Below are 20,955 nucleotides of genomic sequence, written 5' to 3' on the forward strand. Positions count from 1 at the left end.
CGTCCATCGCTATTGAGATATTGATCGAAAAAACGTCAAATTCGTTTATTTATTTTTTCAGTTGTCTCGAGTCTTTTTAAGCGAGCGTACGTGTTTGAAAATTTAATGGGAGCCTCGTGGATTTGTACATGTCCAATTTTTCAATGTCACCTGGTGATTCTTGGCTAATATTTGTAAAATCTAAATCAGAAATTTGAAAAAATTGATTGATACTGGTAACGCATAACACTAGGTTGAGGTACTTTGTTCAACTCTAGTCTCAATTCCGTTTGTAGTTGAAACAACATCCGGTAAAAATCTTATGAGATCATTTTCTTCATTATCACCGGTTTGCACATCTTTCTTCCAACAGTGCTAATGTTTGTTCAATATCATCTTCGTTTCGTGTCAAATTTTTATGAATTCAAGAATAATTTGATGTTGTTAAGTTGGCATCGCTCGATTTTTGGAATAGCAATTCCGATGTGGATGAAATTTCTCGAGTTAGACTTGTACTATCTTCGAGAAATTCGCGAGTGTCTCATCAAATTTTCAAATGAGGTCGAGATACTTTGTTCAACACATTTGGTTTGTAGTTGATAAAATATCCGTTATTGAATTCATTGAATCATTTTCTTCCATTCTTTCTTCGCTGGTCATCATATTATCACCGGTTTGTTTATCTTTTACCAATAGTGCTGATCTTTCTTTAATATCAGCATCATCTTCGTTTCGTGTCAAATTTTTATGAATTCACGAATAATTTGATGTTGTTAAGTTGGCATCGCACGATTTTTGGTATAGTAACTCCGATGTGGATGAAATTTCTCGAGTTAGACTTGTACTTTCTTCGAGAAATTCGCGACTGTCTCTACAAATTTTCAAATGAGGTCGAGATACTTTGTTCAACTTTATTTTTTTTTTGTAGTTGATACATCATCCGTTATTGAATTCATTGAATCATTTTCCATCCTTTCTACGCTGATTTTTTTGGTATAGTAGGTCAGATGTGGATGAAATTTCTCGAGTTAAACTAGTACTTCGAGAAATTCGCGAGTGCCTCCTCAAATTTTCAAATGAGGTCGAGGTACTTTGTTCAACTCTAGTCTCAATTCCTTTTGAAGTTGAAACAACATCCGGTAACAAACTAATTCTATCATTTTCTTCTATTCTCTTTCTTTTTTCCTTCTTTCATCTTCTTCCAACAGTGCTAATCTTTCTTTAATATCAGCATCATCTTCTTTTCGTGTTTTTTTGTGAATACACGAATAATTTGATGTTGTTAAGTTGGCATCGCACGATTTTTTGTATAGTAACTCAGAGTCAATGAAATTTCTCGAGTTAGACTTGTACTTTCCTCGAGAAATCCGCGAGGATTTCATCAAATTTTCAAACACGTACGCTCGTTTAAAAAAACTCGAGACGACTTGAAATTTTTTCGATCGATATCTCAATAACGAGGGACGTTAGGTCAAATATGTAAAGGACCTTAATTGTAGATCGTGAAAAGCAACAAAAAATTATTGCATAAAAATTTTCGTATCTCAACGGAGAATCGAGTTATTATGAAAAAACTTAATCATTTTTTCAAGATGGCAGAAAATCCACAAGGAAATTTCGGTCGACAATTCGAAGTTAAGCTTTTCTAGCTCTCCTCCACGTAATGTTCATATGCATATCGAAATGTATCTAACGACTGGACTATCAAGGGTTTTCGTAATTTATATCTGGGATTTCTGTTGGACTAACACTGATTACGACAACACGACTCATTTATCATGACAAATATACCTAGAATCTACATTATGTTCACTGAATATTTGATTCAGGAAACTTTTAGATGTTCTCTTGTTTTGTTTTGTTTGGTTTTTTTTTGTGTAAAATATTGTAGATACAATTATAAATATGAGTTTTTTTTAAATGTTTAGAATTGTACGCATGCGTATATGAAAATGAACATCACATAATAGATTGTAGGATAGTGACACATTAGGTTGACCCATTTCATCGTTTCTGCTTCGGATGGTATTGAAAAGTATTTCAGTGTTGACTATATTAATAATTTGTTGGTTTTCTTGGGAATGTGAGGAATGGGGGGTACCGCAAGTGGGATCCCTAGCACCTAGACCAAGAGTCCTCTGTGTCCTTGAAAACGGCCTGCCACCCGAAAACGAGAAGTCTTCGGGTAGAAGGCGCTATTAAAATCCAATGAAGCTAAAGGATTCTGTCGAGCCCAGACGCCACACAGGAAGCCTACCTCAATTGAGTCTTTTTCAAGGCTCTACAACTTTTTCATTTGACAGAAACTTTGTTTTTCCCTGTTTGAAAGAATTTTCTAAAATGCTAAAAATTCTCATGTTCAGAAAATCAGATCACAATCGACATGGAAATTTCTAGTCAAGAAATTTTAACGTTGGTTAGGGAAAATCGAATCTTTAGAATTCCGAAAACTTGATTTTTCATCGATATCTCGAAATTTAGGTGTTTTGTATTTATTTTAACCACAAATTTACCGTTTTCGGGTTCGATAATCCTAATGTTTTTTTATCAGGATACCACAAATTTCCACGCTCTTAATTCACTCATTCTAGTAAAAATTGATAAACTTTTCACTTCTCTTCGAAACAGAATCGAGAAAATGGGGCACCTTGACCAGTTACCTGATCTTACGGTCCGTAAACAATTAGATTACCAATTTAAATGTTTTTAGGTGTACTTAATTTATAACAATTTTCTCGAAATAGGTTGTACTGTACAGTGAAATATTTACTATAATAAACGTGCGTAGCCTCTTTTTGTTTTTTGGTGTCTTTAAACATTTAAAAAAAATTTCGCCAGACAGGACCAGAATTTAAGATTGATTTTTTTTCGTTACAGTAAAGAATAAAATTTTCCATCTTCCCCAAAATTTATGAAATATGAGATGCGTACCAAAACTCAGAATTTATAGTTTTGCGTTTCGTTGACGTCACAGGTCTCAACAAATCGCCTAAAATCGAACCAAGATATCGTTTTTCTCAGAAACTATTCGCCCAATCGTTAAATGTACTCGATTTTCGAATTTTTTTGGTCCAATTTATCTTATAAATCGAATTTCACTAATTTTTTCCAAGAGTTTACCCCTTAAGAAAATTAAGAAAAATTTATTGTATCCAATTTCGATCAAACTTAGTACATCAGGTAATTTTGACCCAAAAAATGGGGTTAATTTAACGATTGGGTAAGTAGTTTTCGAGAAAATAATCGCCAAATCGTCCAATGAACACGATTTTTGAATTTTTTCGATCAAATTTATCTTATAAACTGAATTTTATCAAATTTCGAAACAAAAAAATTTTCACAATTCGATTTTTTTCCGAAGGGGCTAGAAAAATCAAAAAAATTGTTTGTTGTCCAGTATATAAGGTCATTTTGAACCACAAATTTCAAGAATCGAATTCATTTGGCGATTGGACCCATAGTTTCCAAGATATCGTTTTAAATTCCATACGGAGAGCATTGGATCGATTTCAGGCAAAGCAAGGATAAGAAAATTTCGATTTTTCGAAGTGAACGAATTCTTTGTGGGTTTTTTATCATGAGGAAATGTGCGATTTTCATTCAAAATTTAGTTTTTACGAATCGACATTGTAAAATTGATACGCCATATTTCATATTAATAAAAATATTTTTAAAAAAAATCGATCTTAAATTCATTTATTATAAACAATTAATAATTATAAATAAAATAAAAATATTGGGCTGTATATTTGTTAAACTCCTTATGTGCCTTTGTGAGTGGAATTTTTAGAAATATTAAAAACTAAACAAAAATATTGTATTTGATAAATAATAAAGAAAAAAAACAAACTTAACGAAAAACGAAAAAAAAAATTGAAAAAAAAAAATTAAAAAAAAATATATATTGTCAAAACCGGTTATAATGACATCTAACGGGTCGTAACTGTTATATCCGATAGTTGTTATAAGCGATATAAAGAGTGGGTCATTTTAATCTATAATGGCTAATAGTTATATTTTTCCTGAAAACCCGGGTAAAACGACATTTTCTAAAAATGAAATCTCGGAAATGGCTCCAACGATTTTCATGAAAATCGCAATACAGGGGGTTTTTGGGGCTAAAAATCGATTTGGTTAGGTTTCATTTTTAGAAATTGTCTTTTTATTCGTGTTTTCAGGAAGAATTGAAACAAATTGCAACCTCTCCTGACATCTGTTGGTGTTTATCGTAGTTAACGAAAAAACCGGGACATTCAAATTGGTATTTTTGTGGAGACATTTTAATCGGTTCTTTAGTGATAAAATTTGTATCTTTTTAACCATAAAAATACCGGGGTTATCCAGGTACTAACACTTTAAATTAGAAAGTTGAACCTCATAAAAATCGTAAATTTTTCAGTTAAACCATTTTTTCGAAAATCGTTAGCTTTCGGAAGAAATGCGACCTAAAAATATGTCATCTCATTTAAGCCAAAAGTTGTTAAAGACAATTGAGAGATTTTTTTTATCACTATTCAGTCAAGACCTTGCGTAATTCGTCATTATAAACGATGTCATTATAACCGATTTTGATGGTATATTTAAAAAAAAAAAAAATGAATAATGCTTTGATAAATTCAATTCAAATCGATGACATGGTCAAAAAATAATAATTTAGAGCATTTGTTTTGTTTTGTTTTGTTTTTTTTTTTTTGGGTTTTCACTATCTCCCCCCCGCCCTAGTCTTTAAACGAAACTGTAATTTAAGTACGCAATTCAAACAAAAGAAAATGCGCGCATAAAAATACTCAATAAATTCCCAGTGATTTGTAGGCGAATGACAAATTTATAATATTTTCGAGATACCATCGAAAAGTTCTTGTACCATATGGTTGAAAATACTCCACCCTTTATGATGCGCGCGCATTGGTTGACACGAAAACTGCATGTTGAAATTAGTTGCAATTTTTTAACACCATGAAGTTAATTTATAAACGAAATGTCACTCACAATAGACAAAGATAAATAGAAGATAGATTAAATGTCATCTATGAACACAATACATAGATTTGTTTACATTATTTATAAATTATTATATTTGTTATTACCGAAGAAATGTAACTTCTCACGCACGTTCAGAAGTACCAATAAATGGTCTTGAATTTCTAATTTTCACGACAACACTTCGAGTCTAAGAGTAAATTGAAGTAGCGCTTCTTTCAGTTTAATTCTTCGCCCTGGTACAGTCGAAAAAAAGACCAAGGGTAACACAGGTACATGTCTGTAAAAATTCTCTACTTTTAAATAAATTTAGGAGACCGGATTTTTCAAAAAAGAAATTGATTACCACCAGAAATTTCGATTGTGTTCGAAAATATTAAAAATTTGTCAAATATAACATGATACCAGTGAAACGATTTTCTTTTGTGGAAATCGCATTTGAATTTTCTTTTTTGTTTGAATTAAAACCTCCCATGTGCCGGATAAACTGTGAAACGTTTCAAATAATATTTTTTTTATTTATTTATATACAAATCGAATACAAACAGTGATTTTTTTTTTTAAACAAAAAAGAGCCACCATTTCCTCAATTTTCTCCTCATTACCAAAAAAAATAAAATAATGAAAAGTTTCAATTTCTTTGGGGAGAATTTTTTTTAAAATTAATTTTGAGAGAAGTAATTAACTTTTAAAAAATGCTGGGACATTTAAACATTTATTTATTTCCAAAAAAGTGTTTGTATTCAAAAAAATTTCCCCGAGAAATCCCTCAGGGTAAAAGCTCGATCAGAAAACAGAAAGCGATTTATAAAATTATCAAAAAATGTAATATTACCTGAAATTCGTCCACGTTTTCGCCAACGTTTCCTCAACTTTACTGACTTCCTCAAGGCTCCACGTGAAGAATCACAGAGGCCACCCACACCATTATTTGTTAATCTTTATTTATTCAATTACATTTTTGATGTGGGTGGAGTCGGTTACTTCGTTCTTATCCAAGCGACGACAATGTGATCAATTCTGCACTCCCATTAATTGTAAATTATAAATTGTTCACACTGCCGCTGCCTGGATTCGAACCCGCAACCTTAGTCTAAATACTCCTATGTTCTAAGACGACGCCTTAGACCGCTCGGCCATTTAGACTCTGATGTTTTATATATATTAGACGATCCGTGAGGAAGTCAGAAAAGTTGACGAAACGTTGGCAAAAAAAACTTTACATAAGATTTTTCTCATTAAACTACACAAATATTATCTGAAATTTTAAAACTTTGCCTAAATTAATTTGCTTGTTATAAATACGCATTTCGATCTACATGGAAGCCAGCAATCTTGTGTTTGAATTAGTCTCTATTGATACTTCCGCAACAAATTTTATTAGACTATCGATTTTTTCCTGTTCGGTCGAGTCTTATGGTAGAGGGGATTTATTGGGGGATGAACGGGTGGCTTAAAAGAATTTAGTCTAATTTTATTATAATACATAAAAATACTTTTATACATAATATGTTGTACATAGCGCGAAGAAGCTAAGAAGTTAGAAACAAGGAGCAAGGTTTATGTTTATTTTATAAGAATTTAATGTTTTTTTTTGTTTTTTTTGAAAATCATTTTTATAGAATTTTCATTTTGGTTCATGGTCTTTTTTTATTTAATTTAATTTTCTCATTTTTAAAATAATTATCGAAAAAGCACACATAATAATTTATATTTTGAATTAGGGCTTTAACACACACACACACACACCCCCACACACACAAATTGTATCATATAAATAATCCTCATCCCCTTCCTCTCAAGTTTTCCCGGCATTTGGGTCGATTTCTCCCCCCACCCAAAATAAAAAACGTCCATACTTAATAATGACAAATTATGTATAAAATAGTTGCCAATTTTTTGTTTACTCCCCCTAGTTCCCCCCTCACCATTTCGCGTTTTGATCCTGATCCATGTTGACCGTAATTTTATTTCTTTTGTATATTTGCATTATATAATTTGATTTCACACAACATCCCCCCCTCCTCTCTCAACTCCTTGGAGAAAAGTAAAGAAAAAAAAATTTTTCAATTTGTAATTGTTTAGGTCTGAGAAAAATTATACATAAATGAAAAAAAAAAAAAAAAGGAAAAGTAACTCGTAAAAAAAGTTATTTATCATACAGCAAACTTTATTTTAAACGTATTTAATTTTTTAAAAGAAAATTTTCTTGTAAAATTTAATAAAAATAAATAAATTATTAGAATTAATAAAATAATATAAAAAAAATTATTTCTGTTGTTTTCATTTTTCGGCCTAGTTTTTATGACCCGACTGCGCACGACGCAAAGGAGTGGTATGCCCGTGAGAGTAAAACCTACAGTATTGTAAAAAAAATAGATGCTATATAGTTAAGTAATGAGTTATTTTTGGCTTTACAATATCACGCAACTACAAAAATATATAACATTGTGTGCAAGTGATGCTTATAAATTTGATAATATAGATATCTCTCTTCAATCATCAATAAACTAACTATAGTCGTCTCTGTTCATAAAAAAATTGGATCTTGGATGAACTCATAATTAAATTAAAATTTTGTTTTGATATCACCAACAATCTTTTAATTTTGATGGTATTCTTATAAACTACAAGATTGTCTAAATATTTTAGATAGTTTTTTATCACGCTCTCTAGATTTTTTGATATAGAAATATCCAATTGAAAAGGATAACCTATATGATTAATCATTTTTTCAGCCAACTTTGAACGATAAAAAAATTAATAAAAAGCCCGATGACCTAGAAATTTGTTGTGAATGAATTCCTTAATGAAATTCACTTTTATTTTTATCAAAGAACCTGAAAATAAAATAATATACAGGGTAAAAATCTCCATCTATTCCAGAAATAATTTTTTTTTTTAAATCAGTTTATTGCCAGCTTTTCTGATATACTCAATGAATTATGACTATTTTACACTTAAAAAAATTGAAAACTGTGCATATATTTTAACTGTGTAAAACAATCCCTTCGAGCGTTATGGAAGAGGGGTAAGTGATATCAAGAGAGATGGAGGCTATAAAGCGATGGTTTCAACTTCTTTAAGTCCAATGAATCGGGCGGGTATCAAGCTAGTAGGTTCCATAAATGAGACTCAATTAAATTATTATTAACTAGCTCGACCCGTAAGTCATAAATGCAATCCATACAATTATATATGCATCCATACAATTCTATAATTAAAGTAGTGTATTGTTACCATGGAGACGCCTTCAAAAAAAACTCACGCACGGTGCGAATACCTTGCATATTACATACTAGCTGTGAACTACCCGCTTTGCTGGGCAACATCCCCACTTGCACTCCTCCCTCCACATTTCCTTTCGTTGGATAACAGTTTTGTAATGTACACGTCATGCTCTTTTATTTGATACCCCACTTAGGTATATTTGTAAATATTCGATAATTCCTTCCCACTTTCTCGCTACACCTTTCTACCCTTCGAAGGTTAAAAGTAGATAAAAACAATAGATCTTTTAAGCTGGTTGTATATCTTGTCAATATTTGAGCTTAATCGATGCACAACTTTTTTATCTTTTGAAGCATATCCCTTTCAACCCCTATTTCAACCCCTTACTCTACTATAATATGGATGTATTATACATAAAAACCTTCCTCTTGAAACGCATCAAAATCCGTTGCGTAGTTTCAAAGATTTAAGCGTACATAGGGACATAGGGACATAGGGACAGAAAAAGCGACTTTGTTTTATAATATGTAGTGATGGTATAATAAGAAAGATAAGGATAGGAAATAAAAAAGATAAGATTCAGTTCAAAATTATTTATTAATTTGTTTTTAAACATTTATGCCGAATTGAAATGAACGCGTTTATTATGCCGAACTAAAGAAAATCGTCTAGTAAATTTGCTATCACAAATATTACATAAATACGGTTTTTCTTCCCGATGAGTCCGTTCATGTCTACAAAAATTCCTTTTATCCCTAAATTTTTTACTACACAAATTACAAGCAAAAGGTTTTTCACCGGTGTGAATACGTTTATGTGCAATTAAATAAAATTTTAGTCGAAATGTTTTATTACAAATTTCACAGGAAAATGGTTTTATTCCTGTGTGAATACGTTTATGTGCAACTAAAGAGCAGTGAGTAAATTTTTTGTTACAGGTATCACATGGAATTAATTTCTGTTCATTATGGTGTTGTTTATGTCGAAATAAATCACAACTTTGAGTGAATGTTTTATCACAACTATCACATGAAAATGGCTTGACTCTACTATGAATTTTTTTATGCCGAACTAAACTATCTCTTCGACTGAATGCTTTACTACAGCTATCACATGAAAATGATTTGGTATCACTATGAACTATTTTATGTCGAAGTAACTTATAACGATTAAGGAAGATTTTTTTACAAATTTCACATGAAAACGGGTTTACGTTTTCATCTTGCTGTACTAAATCACTTTCAATCATTATTTCGTCTTTAATCATTACCTCAGTATGCAATTCTTTTTCAAGTTTCAGATTTTCATAATTAATTGTATTCAAATCATTTTCATCACTACAATTTTCTTCTGGTGTTTCATTTTCAATTCGTTCAACTTTCATTACAGCATTTTCATCTAAATTTTCACATTTAATCATCAGTTCACTCTGTAATTGTATCTCAATCGTAAGATTTTCATAATTAATTGTATTCAAATCATTTTCATCACTACACTTTTCTTCTGGTGTTTCATTTTCACTTTGTTCAACTTTCATTACAGCATTTTCATTAAAAGTTTCACTTTTAATCATCAGTTCACTTTGTAATTGTTTTTCAATTGTAAGATTTTCATAATTAATTGTATTAAAATCATTTTCCTCACTACAATTTTCTTCTGGTGTATCATTTTCACTTCGTTCAACTTTCACTACAGCATTTTCATCTAAAGTTTCACTTTTAATCATCAGTTCACTATGTGATTGTTTTTCAAGTTTCAGATTTTCATAATTAATTGTATTCAAATCATTTTCATCACTACAATTTTCTTCTGATGTTTCATTTTCACTTTGTTCAACTTTCATTACAACATTTTCATTAAAAGTTTCACTTTTAATAATCAGTTCACTATGTGATTGTTTTTCAAGTTTCAGATTTTCATAATTAATTGTATTCAAATCATTTTCATCACTACACTTTTCTTCTGGTGTTTCATTTTCACTTTGTTCAACTTTCATTACAACATTTTCATTAAAAGTTTCACTTTTAATCATCAGTTCACTTTGTAATTGTTTTTCAATTGTAAGATTTTCATAATTAATTGTATTAAAATCATTTTCCTCACTACAATTTTCTTCTGGTGTATCATTTTCACTTCGTTCAACTTTCACTACAGCATTTTCATCTAAAGTTTCACTTTTAATCATCAGTTCACTATGTGATTGTTTTTCAAGTTTCAGATTTTCATAATTAATTGTATTCAAATCATTTTCATCACTACACTTTTCTTCTGGTGTTTCATTTTCACTTTGTTCAACTTTCATTACAACATTTTCATTAAAAGTTTCACTTTTAATAATCAGTTCACTATGTGATTGTTTTTCAAGTTTCAGATTTTCATAATTAATTGTATTCAAATCATTTTCATCACTACAATTTTCTTCTGATGTTTCATTTTCAATTCGTTCAACTTTCACTACAACATTTTCATATAAAGTTTCACTTTTAATCATCAGTTCACTTTGTAATTGTTTTTCAATTGTAAGATTTTCATAATTAATTGTATTAAAATCATTTTCCTCACTACAATTTTCTTCTGGTGTATCATTTTCACTTCGTTCAACTTTCACTACAGCATTTTCATCTAAAGTTTCACTTTTAATCATCAGTTCACTTTGTAATTCTTTTTCAAGTGTAATATTTTCCAATCCAATTTTCAGTCTTTTCGGATTTGGGAAAACATTTTCGTTAATATTTTTTAAATCCATTTTGTTCACTGCACTTATGAACGATGACTTATTAAATGATTGAAATTTCATATAAATTATATGTTCGTTGAATTTTGAAATAAAATTTTAATTGTTAGATTTCAGTTTAAAAATACAAAGCTACCACCAATACGTACAAAAAAAAACCTATCTGAAATTATTTCTTCACTAGATAATAAATATATTATTAATTACTCTAACAAGTTTTGTTCTGTCCTACAATTATCTTATTCCTTTATCAAATTCCATAATTCAGCCTTCATTTTCAAACTTATTATGTCTAGGTTTGATGAAAAATATACTCACGATCTAAAAATGTACCGCTTAGGAAAAAACACACTAGACAAATTAATTTGAACGAAAAAATACAAACATGTTAGTTTTTACAGATGTTCTCATAATACTTTAGACATAATCGGGTCGTGCTAGTACATGTATGTTATTCGACACGAAAGATTTAGGGTAAACAACTTGATTTTAAGAAATTTTTGTTTCTTTGATAAATGAAATTAACTTATTGGCTGTACATTTTAAAATTATTCTCGTAATGTACAGAATGTCCGGAAAACACAAAACGTCATCAAAGTTGTATATTTTAAATTGAACACCAGCTAATAAAAGTTGGCTTCATTAATGTTTACCTCACTTAAACTTCACGGTTTTTGAAATATTCTGGTTTTTTATTTCTATACATGCTAGAAAGATGGGATTTTCACCAAATATTTCATTACTCACATCGCAACTCCCCGAAAAATCGAAAAACCCTACAAAATTACGTTTTTCAGTTCTATACATGTTAGAAAGATGCAGTTTTTTGCATTCGACGCCGAATTGCTTGAAATCTACGGGGAAAATCTGAAAATAGTCGGGACCCATTAAAATCTACATCGGCCCAAATCTTCCCAATAATGGAGAATGAGTGCTGCCATAAGAGAAAGGTTGCAGAGGGGAAACAGGACATACTTTGCAAATTTAAGGCCCCTGACGAACAAATTAATTTCACGTAAGACAAAACTGGCCATTTATTATACACTGATTCCCTGAAAGTTGGGCCCTGACACAAGAAGACCAGGAGAAAAAAAGATTATCGAAAGATATGTGGTGCAATCCGAACCAACAGAGAAATCCAGGAGATCCTGAAAGGAGAAGATATTGTGAAGTTCATCAAATCACAGAGGCTCAGAGGGTCCGAACATGTGCAAAGAATGAAGTAAGGAAGGATGCCCAAAAATATTGCATGTCAAAGTGTACGCCATACGAAGAAGAGGCAGTCCTCGTCTCACATGGTTGGACGAAGTTATCGACGACCTGAAGGTCATGCGAGTCACTGGATGGGAATCCGCTGTCAAGTACCGAGCAATCTGGAGGAGAGTGAATGAAGAGGCCAAAGCCCATCCCGGGCTTAGCGCCTATTGGATTGGATATCCATGTAAATTATCCGAACTTTAATTAAATTAATCTTGAGTTAGAAACGGTCAATCGACTTCAAATTTTCATGGTAGTTGTATTATAATATCCTTAAAAAGTTTACAAAAACAGCCTTAAGGAGAGGCGCTATTAAAATATTAACCACAACCGCTGTGTACCCTCGTCGCTACCCAGGTTTCATAAATGAGACTCAAAATTGATACTCAATCAAAACTTAATTATTTATTTGTGTAAAATGATCATACATACAATTAATTCAATTTATAGTAAAACTTTGTTAATCAAAAAAAAAAAGGTAAAAAAATATTTAATTTAAATATTAATAACACGAGATAATTTCTGTACTCGATTGATAAGTAGATCACCTTGTTTGACCAACGTTTGGTACTGTGAGTTCTTACGATCGGGTCGATTCGTTTCAACGACCCCACCAACACGATCAATTTTACAGTGTAAACGTCCAGCTGATATAAATCGTGATAATTCCCTGGAAAGAAAAACATTCATAAATTAGATATTTCTAGGTGCCAGAAATTCTCTGACTTCCATGCAAACTCTGAATTTGAAATTCTTCTATTCGAAAAATATAGAAATCTCTATTTGGGTCATATTCTGACAATAATCGAGGTAATATAATTAAAGAATGAGCAAAAGGTCTGATCCGATTTTTACGGAATAATCAAATATGTAAAATTAGTTGATTTTTTTTTTAATCTAATAGTTGATCAAAACCGTTCGATAATCGTCAAACTTATTGAATATATATAATAAGGACATGAAACCTCCTTTGCCGAGCTAGAAGAACCCGTCACTGAATTTACGGCGCCTATCTGGCGTAGCATACTTTGTATTGAGCATCAGGCTGTCTGTCTCTCGAACGAAAGAAATAAAAGACAGCCTGATGCGCAGTACAAAGTACGCAATGAGATAGGTGCCCTATTTCCTGCTACCCTTTCTATGTTCTTGCCTGTTCATTATACTCGTATGACATTTGTTTCTCCTACAGTGCCATCTACAACTCCTAAACCGAAAGGCAGCTGTCATGGCCTCCTCGCTTCAATCATTAAATGGCGCTATTACCTTAGATCTAACAAATTTAATACTTACTCATCAACATAATTAACAGAGACTCCAAACGCATCTGCCATGTACTGTAATGTTAACGATCGATACGATTCCAAAAGTTGTGAGTATGCAAGAACACGCATTTCTCGTACATAGTATCGATAATGCGGGAAAAACAGGTGATCATGTCGTAATTGTTTTTCCACAATTGCTGAAAAGAACAAATATTGTTAGAAAAAATGAAGTAAAGAATCAATCGAATCGTTTTTACAAAATAATTCCCGATTTTTTTTTGTTAATAATAATAATAAACATAAAAAGGGTACCGAAAATGGATTTCTAGCACTTAGACCAAGGGGGTCCTTTGTACCCTCTTTGAGAACAACCGAGACGAAACTTTTCCGGGTAAGATATGCTGTCGGGGACTCTGTCGAGGCCAGATGACACGACATCTTCGCCGTAATTTCTCCCAGGAATGATGGATCCAAGGTTTCGGGCCCAAAAATTCTAAACCTGACGCTCTGTAGGTTTCTACAGCTGCAAATAACATGTACAGGCCCTACAAATGTACAGGATGTCAACATCCTTCTTAACTGAGCTTTTCGCATGCCCTATGCAAAGTCCCAGTAATCAAAAAGGACTTGTCGTAGCCATTCCTTGATTCGATAAATTACGGAACATCCAGCTATGGGAATGGCAGGCTCAGGAAAAAGAGGGCGTTTGACACAACTCCTTTCGTGCCGATGAGTCTGATGCTTCGTTCCTTTTAACGCCAGAGTGATTCGGAACCCAGATCAGCCTGACTGTTATTTAGTTCGTCGAAACATTCATAGATTATCCTGTTTGCATCTTGACACCTCAGGGACCCGAAGAGCGGCTTGATTATTTAAAAAGGTGCGGATATGTACCCCCCTGTAACTTTTCGTAGAAGATTTTTGAAAACCGAAAAGAAAAACCGTCGCATATTGATAAAAAGGAATCGATTCCTTTGTTCTAGGACCATAAACCACCACATCAGTTAGATCTCCGACACTTGACCCACCCGTATAAAGATATGATCCCGAGAGGGGAATTTTACTGGTTTGTGACCACTTACGAATAAAACAATTGAAGAAACTGAGTTTGTACTTACCAAGATTTTTAAAGAAATCAGCATATTGACATTGATACAATGAGAATAAATAATCCTTGACATCCGAGTTGGTATGTAGAACTTCTAGAATTTCGGATCCTTTAATAATTTTATCCCGTAGCTCGTTCCGTGGTAAACTAATCATTGAAACGTAAACTGTGTAACGGACAAATGTGTTATAATCCATAAGCTCATATGATGTAAATGTGCTCACTGTATCCAAAAATAATTGGGCAGCTGTTTTGAAATCACGTACAGCAATACAATATAAACCTTGGTACACTTTTAAACGATTACGACGATCCCAATCACCACCTTCTTCGATTAATCTATAAAAAAAAAAATAATCGTACTTAAGTTTAAGTCATAATGAATTTTAGTTGAATGGCAGTTCAGGCGCGTTGACCCCTAGATTTTCAGGCTCAATGAAAAGCTCACTCTACTCCATAACTGGTAATCGATAAATGAACACACTAAATTAGAAAGTTGTTATTTATTAAAAAAGTAACATTTTTTGTTCGAAACAAAAACGGACTGAAAAGTTTTACCCAAAATTGTTTTTTCGTATCAAAATTGTTATTTCGTATAGTTATTTCTGCGAAATCGAGGTACTCTTCGAAAAAACTTTTCCAATAAATCCAAGAAAAGTGATTTCTTTTTCTTTAAAATCTAGATTTTTGCTATCAATTACTCTCAAAACTATTCGGTTTACAAAACAATGTTTCAAACAAAAAAAGTTTACGTATTTATAGAGAACAACTTTCTAATTTAAAGCATTCATCTAATGTTTGTCAGTTATGAATCAGAGTGAGCTGTTAAATTGAAGCTGAAAACTTAGATCGAATTCGATACCGATATAAAATGTGAGGCATTGAAACTATCATTTTTCTTTTGAAGCAATTTCCTCGATTAAATTTATTTATCAAGTTTCAAGCATATGTCAACTTAAAAAAGAAGACACCCTATATAATAAATTTGAATATAGAGGGTCGAAAAAAATTATATTTGTTTGACTGCTATGTGTCTGTCTGTCTGCCCGTGATATCGTAGCGCCTAAACGGATGAAACGATTTTGATATTTTTTGTTTCGTTTGAAAGGTAATTTAATGGGGAGTGTTATAAGTGTGATTTTAGGATTCCGTACTCGTAACAACTAAAAAAATAGGCGATGATCCTCAAAATCGGTTTCGTTTAAGGGAGAAGGCTCTAAGGAAAAGGGTAATTTAATGGAGAGTGTTCTTAGATACGTTCCAAGTGCGAGTTTAAGATTCCGTACCCCGGAATTTTTTGGGGATTTTTTGAAGTCATTTTTTGGAATAGAGGGCCGCTGTTGGTGTTCAAATATAGCGAAAAACCAATAAAAAAATGTTTGCTAAAATAACAAAGTTGCCTTAAAATTCACGTTCGTGTAACGATCGATAAATTTTACGACCCTTTTACCCCATCCTGAAATGATTTTAAAACGTATAACTTACGATTTAGCTTTATCAATATTTCTTGTAATTAAATCATGATCGATGTAAAATAATCCAATACGAATATTGTGGAAGACAATGTCCAAGCGATGCCCCAATGATACAGTTTTCTCATAGGTCTTACGAAATGCGGCTACAGATGCATCCTTATCGCCAATTCGACATAAATATTCAGCTTTCTTTAAATTTGCCTCACGAACCTAAGAACAAAAAAAAAAATATATGAAAACGTGAATAAAAACGCCGGCATTCAACGGTTAAAGCTTCTGAAATATTCTTACCTCCATTTCACCTAAATTTTGCTCAGCATCTTCGATTGCATCATCTAATTCTTTGATTTTATTTGCATTGACTTCAGATGTAGTTTTATAAAATTTTTCATCAAAATTCCAACCTAAATCTGTGCATACTTCTTTGTAAAATGGGGCCATATCTAACACAAAAAACCATATTTTTTATTAATTGAAATGATTTCGAATTCTGGAACAAAATAAAAGGACGTTAAAACTTACTTTCCGCTACAATCGCTTTGTATAATTTTTCTTCCAATTGTCGTTTTTCTTCGATCCGTTGTTTATCTTCAGCATTTCGATATTCTGGTAAACTTAATAAGAACTTTGTTTGGGCTAAATCAAAATTTGGATTCTTTTCCAAGCCGTCTTCTTCTAAATTTTCCAAAGGCATTTTGAGTTTTTTATTTTAGTTTAACTTTACCGTATTCAAATAAACAGACTAGTCAAGAGTCACTCAAATGAACAAATCAACTTTTCATGTCATCTAATTTTTACAAGTCACTATTTCATTTTTACTATTTGTCAGAGTCTAAAATACTTCAAATATGTTGCTACTTTCATATCTATTAATTTATTTACTCACTCATACTAATGTCAAAAAAAAAGCTTTCAGTTTCTTTGAAGTAAAAGCGCCAATTTTAAAAAATAAAGCCTCCCAAAAATAGAATCTCCATTTCACCTAAAGTTTCTATCCATTTTCTTCCATTTCACCTAAACTAGCTGAAAGAAAACTTTTGTAGGGACTTGAGACTTCACTTCTAAAGTTTAAATATTACTTTATTAATGATAAAATAGAAATCATTTTATTGTTTTTGTATATTTTCTTGCTAATGAATACCGCAATATTTGTATTGTAATTTGATAGAAACAACGATTAAAAAAAATTAGATTCTTGAAAGAATCCATGGATACTTATTTTCAACTTTTCGATACATCTAGATCATAATATTGTATCGAGACAATGGGTTCACTGAAATGGGCATGATCGTACCAAATTGATGTCTTTCGAGGGCATACTATTTGTCTACGCTCGATTGAAACTGTCAAGGACATGTATTTTTATTTTTTTCATGGTTGAGGAGCATAGTAGATCTTTTGACAATATATTATCCGTTGAACCATTCAGACTTGACAGTTATGTGTGGGTGATGATATCAAAACCTCTAATCACCAGAGAGTTAGCTGTAGAAGCTATTATAGAGACGAATACAAAATTTATCTTGCAAGTAATCTCGATAGAGAAGCTATGAGTTTTCTGTACTCATACACTCTCATTATTGTTTATAAGAGCACCTTCCATCAAGAGACATTTCAGTTTCCAGATGGCAAATTATTCAAAAGCAGAGTACAGAGTGTCTATTTTCTAAAGGTGTAGGGGCTAGGGATTCAACTGTAGTACCTCTCTCGTTATATTATAACTATAGTGTTCCACCAGCAAGTTGTTTAGAATAGGGACATTTTCGATTATAACAAATAGTAATGAACAAAATAAATAAATATGAAAAATATATTTTTGAAAATAAAAAATTATTAATAATTGCGGTGAAAAATGAAGGAAAATTTATGTTCAATTAAAAAATGAGAAAATTTTTCTCTTTTTTTCACGTTTTTTTTTAGTATTGGCAATTCTGAAAGCGGCATGCAGACTTCAGCATATTGAAACTGAAGTGAAGTAATCTCTCCTTCAAATCAAAAATACTGTTCTAAATGTCATAAAAAAATTAACACAACCTTACAATAAAAATTTATTTTCAATAGTTATTTGACAAAATGAGCGTAATTAGTTGTTTATTTCGTCAAATAATTACTAAAAATCCACAAATAATTAACAATGGTCTTAAAAGTTCCAAAAATGGTAAATAACCAACAAAAATCATAAAATTCTTTAGGGGGTACATATTTAAATTACGTAAGGGGACTTTGATTTGTTTTAGCTATTGCTGTTCGACAGATGAGTGACCATGGACCACGGTTATTTGTAATTACACCAAGTCGCTGGCAATGGATTAAATTTAAAGATTTGTTCCATTATTATATTCTGGTAACGATTTTTACAATTTTTTAATACGATTATCGTTCTTTCGATTCCAAGTTTTGACAGTTTAAATTTAGAATAAAAATATATACAAGTAGTCGAGTTAATTGTATAAATATTGTGTATATACAGAATATTATTAAGACAATTCAAATGTTTGGATCTGCCTCAGAGCGAATTTGTCTGAAACAAAGCGAACTCCAAAGATGAGGGAAGTATCACTGACACGAATTTTCAATAACTTGGAATTTCTGACTTAAATATTTCGATAAGGATATTTAGACACTGATCCATGGGTTGACCATGTCATTAATTGGGTCGCGTTAGCACGGATTTGCGAATTTTTTGGTTAACACTATGATTGTGTTCATTCACTGATTCTCGGGTTGGTCATGCCGTTGATGGAATCGAGTAAAAAGACATAGAGTAAGCGAATGGACTGAGTGTTCCCTGTTCAGCTGTTTAGTAAATACGGGAAAGAAACTATGAGAGAGATAAAGCGAATGTAATAATAAATAATAATAATGGGGGTTTAACCTCCGTTTCTCTGACATATACGCCTATAACAGAGGCCACCCACATCATTATTTGTTAATCTTTATTTATTAAATTACAAACATATTTACAATTACATTTTTGATGTGGGTGGAGTCGGTTACTTCGTTCTTATCCCAAGGACGACAATGTGATCAATTCTACACTCCCATTAATTATAAATTGCTCACACTGCCGCTGCCTGGATTCGTACCCGCAACCTAAGTCTAAATAGTCCAACGTTCTAAAACTAGCGCCTTAGACCGCTCGGCCATTTAGGCTCTGAGCAATAAAATAAAGCGAATGTACGGCCAGTAGTCATCTCTAGAGTTTCTATAGACCTATGGATAAGAGACAGGTATTGGCAACACAGTCGCTTTGCCTCTTTCTACAGAGCGATCAATTTTGTGTGAGTATTGCTCAGTCCATTTTGTATGTCTTTGGGTCGAGTTAACATAGATCTGTGGGCTTTTTAGTTAATCCTGTGATTTCGTTCATTCACTAACCTAGATTTGGCCATGCCATTAATGGAATCGAGTTGGCATGGCTCTCAGGGTTTTTGTGGCTAACCAAAGAAATCTGTCAAAAACTGGATATCCAACGATTTATAATCTCTCCGTCAAATTTTATTCTAAAATTATAATTTATATTTTTTTTTAGGTTGGAGCAATTCCCGTTCTCGGGGTTGTTACGTATGCCAATGTTTTTATTGGGCCAGCTCAATTAACTGAAATACCTGCCGATTATACACCAAAACACTGGGAATATCATAAAGTATGTATTTCTATATATACTTCGTTCACTGAAATATCGTTTTCAAAAATCATTTTAAATAAGAACAAGTGTAAACAAACAATTGACTGAGTTAATTGTTGAAATACTTTGTACTACGTTTAAAAAAATACTACAGTTATGACGGGCCATTCGCCACTTTTGAAATGAATAAATTTTGGAAAGTATGCTCTAGAATTTTATTCCGTTTTTGATTCAAGACCTTTAATTGAAGCTACCTGCAAATTTTCAACTCCCTATCTTTTATAGTTTTGGGAGAAAATGGACACTAAAATTTTGTTCTAATTTGCGCCCTCGCGGGTAAACAAAAGTTGTTTATTTTCTACAGTTAAGGAACATTTTTTAATCTAAAACTTTTGTTCCATCTTTAACGGTTCACAAGACTCAACTGACCTATGTTGCTTCTTTATGAACTCAAAGTCACTTTTTAGGTCCTGAACTCATTTCAGCTTGAGATCTCTTCGTTTTTGAGCTATCGTGTCGACGGACGGACGGACAGACAACAGAAAATGGACTAATTCGGTGATTTTATGAACACTTATAATAAATTTTGTTCGTATCATCAATATTTCTAAGCGTTACAAACTTGGGACTAAAATTAGTATACCTTGATATACATTTCATATACACAGAGTATAAAAACGATATTTGAATGAAATAATTAAAAAAAAAAATGTTTCAAGAGATAATTTGGATAATTAAAATTTTTTGGTTACAGCATCCGATTACAAGATTTTTAGCTCGATATGTGTTCCCAAATCCTCAACAGGAATACGAGAAATTAATGCATCTACTCTATGAAGAACATGAAACTGCTTTAATTAGGTAAAACGATCAAAATCAAACACTAAAATTCTCTGAATTTTTTAGAATCTCCAAATTTCTGAGTTTTCGGGGTCGATAGCCACTCTGATTTTATGATTGGGTTTAAATATCGTTTGTTTTTTGTTTTGTTTTGCAGAAAATTAGAAAAAGATGTACGTGCAAAGATGGCTGAACGCAATGATTATCAAGCATATTATTATAGACCTGGTATTGCAAAATATCATCGTGCCTCTAGAGAAGCTGCCGATTATTTGAAATCAATCCGTGGTGATTAATTTTCAAATCACTTCCAATACAACAAATACTTTGTTCAAATTTAGTAAATATATTAGTTAAGTTGTAAAGTGCTACGATTCTACGAAAAATAAAACAAATTTTAATTTAAATACACGTTTTTTTTTATTTCAATTCCTAAATTTTAGTTCCAAGCATGAAATAGT

General features: G+C 31.8%; 3 protein-coding genes across 3 annotated transcripts; 1 reads left to right on the forward strand and 2 right to left on the reverse strand.

Moving 5' to 3' along the window:
* Nucleotides 1-555: 555 nt before the first annotated feature.
* Nucleotides 556-10,936, reverse strand: LOC123303069 (zinc finger protein 675-like). Its single transcript, XM_044886168.1, has 5 exons — nucleotides 10,753-10,936; nucleotides 10,297-10,644; nucleotides 9,835-10,179; nucleotides 9,127-9,720; nucleotides 556-704 (listed from the first exon to the last, which is right to left on the reverse strand). The coding sequence occupies exons 1-5, from the start codon at nucleotides 10,934-10,936 to the stop codon at nucleotides 556-558; spliced, it is 1,620 nt and encodes a 539-aa protein (XP_044742103.1).
* A 1,706-nt stretch (nucleotides 10,937-12,642) lies between these two features.
* On the reverse strand, nucleotides 12,643-16,809 carry LOC123302763 (26S proteasome non-ATPase regulatory subunit 6). The gene is made up of 6 exons (XM_044885845.1): nucleotides 16,549-16,809; nucleotides 16,318-16,469; nucleotides 16,037-16,236; nucleotides 14,562-14,890; nucleotides 13,472-13,640; nucleotides 12,643-12,851 (listed from the first exon to the last, which is right to left on the reverse strand). The coding sequence occupies exons 1-6, from the start codon at nucleotides 16,718-16,720 to the stop codon at nucleotides 12,677-12,679; spliced, it is 1,197 nt and encodes a 398-aa protein (XP_044741780.1). The 5' UTR covers nucleotides 16,721-16,809; the 3' UTR covers nucleotides 12,643-12,676.
* Nucleotides 16,810-17,997: 1,188 nt separating this feature from the next.
* LOC123302783 (NADH dehydrogenase [ubiquinone] 1 beta subcomplex subunit 5, mitochondrial-like) lies at nucleotides 17,998-20,901 on the forward strand. The gene is made up of 5 exons (XM_044885876.1): nucleotides 17,998-18,184; nucleotides 18,264-18,370; nucleotides 19,559-19,672; nucleotides 20,409-20,515; nucleotides 20,652-20,901. The coding sequence occupies exons 1-5, from the start codon at nucleotides 18,100-18,102 to the stop codon at nucleotides 20,788-20,790; spliced, it is 552 nt and encodes a 183-aa protein (XP_044741811.1). The 5' UTR covers nucleotides 17,998-18,099; the 3' UTR covers nucleotides 20,791-20,901.
* Nucleotides 20,902-20,955: the final 54 nt, after the last annotated feature.

This window comes from Chrysoperla carnea, chromosome X (genome assembly GCF_905475395.1).
Source record: "Chrysoperla carnea chromosome X, inChrCarn1.1, whole genome shotgun sequence".
Classification (NCBI taxonomy): domain Eukaryota; kingdom Metazoa; phylum Arthropoda; class Insecta; order Neuroptera; family Chrysopidae; genus Chrysoperla; species Chrysoperla carnea.

Bases quoted from the DNA above. Each gene is read 5' to 3' on its own strand.
- LOC123303069 (XM_044886168.1), bottom strand. From the start codon at position 10,936: ATGGATTTAAAAAATATTAACGAAAATGTTTTCCCAAATCCGAAAAGA. The intron at 10,645-10,752 runs GTGAGGAAAATG...AAAATGTTGTAG, and splicing joins TACACCAGAAGAAAATTGTA to TGAAAGTTGAACGAATTGAA. The intron at 705-9,126 runs GTAACAAAAAAT...CACGAAACGAAG, and splicing joins ATTAATTCCATGTGATACCT to ATGATGCTGATATTAAAGAA.
- LOC123302763 (XM_044885845.1), bottom strand. From the start codon at position 16,720: ATGCCTTTGGAAAATTTAGAAGAAGACGGCTTGGAAAAGAATCCAAAT. The intron at 16,470-16,548 runs GTAAGTTTTAAC...TTTTTGTGTTAG, and splicing joins CAAAGCGATTGTAGCGGAAA to ATATGGCCCCATTTTACAAA. The intron at 16,237-16,317 runs GTAAGAATATTT...TTTTGTTCTTAG, and splicing joins AAAATTTAGGTGAAATGGAG to GTTCGTGAGGCAAATTTAAA.
- LOC123302783 (XM_044885876.1), top strand. From the start codon at position 18,100: ATGAGCGTAATTAGTTGTTTATTTCGTCAAATAATTACTAAAAATCCA. The intron at 18,371-19,558 runs GTAACGATTTTT...ATTTTTTTTTAG, and splicing joins TGTTCCATTATTATATTCTG to GTTGGAGCAATTCCCGTTCT. The intron at 19,673-20,408 runs GTATGTATTTCT...TTTTGGTTACAG, and splicing joins AACACTGGGAATATCATAAA to CATCCGATTACAAGATTTTT.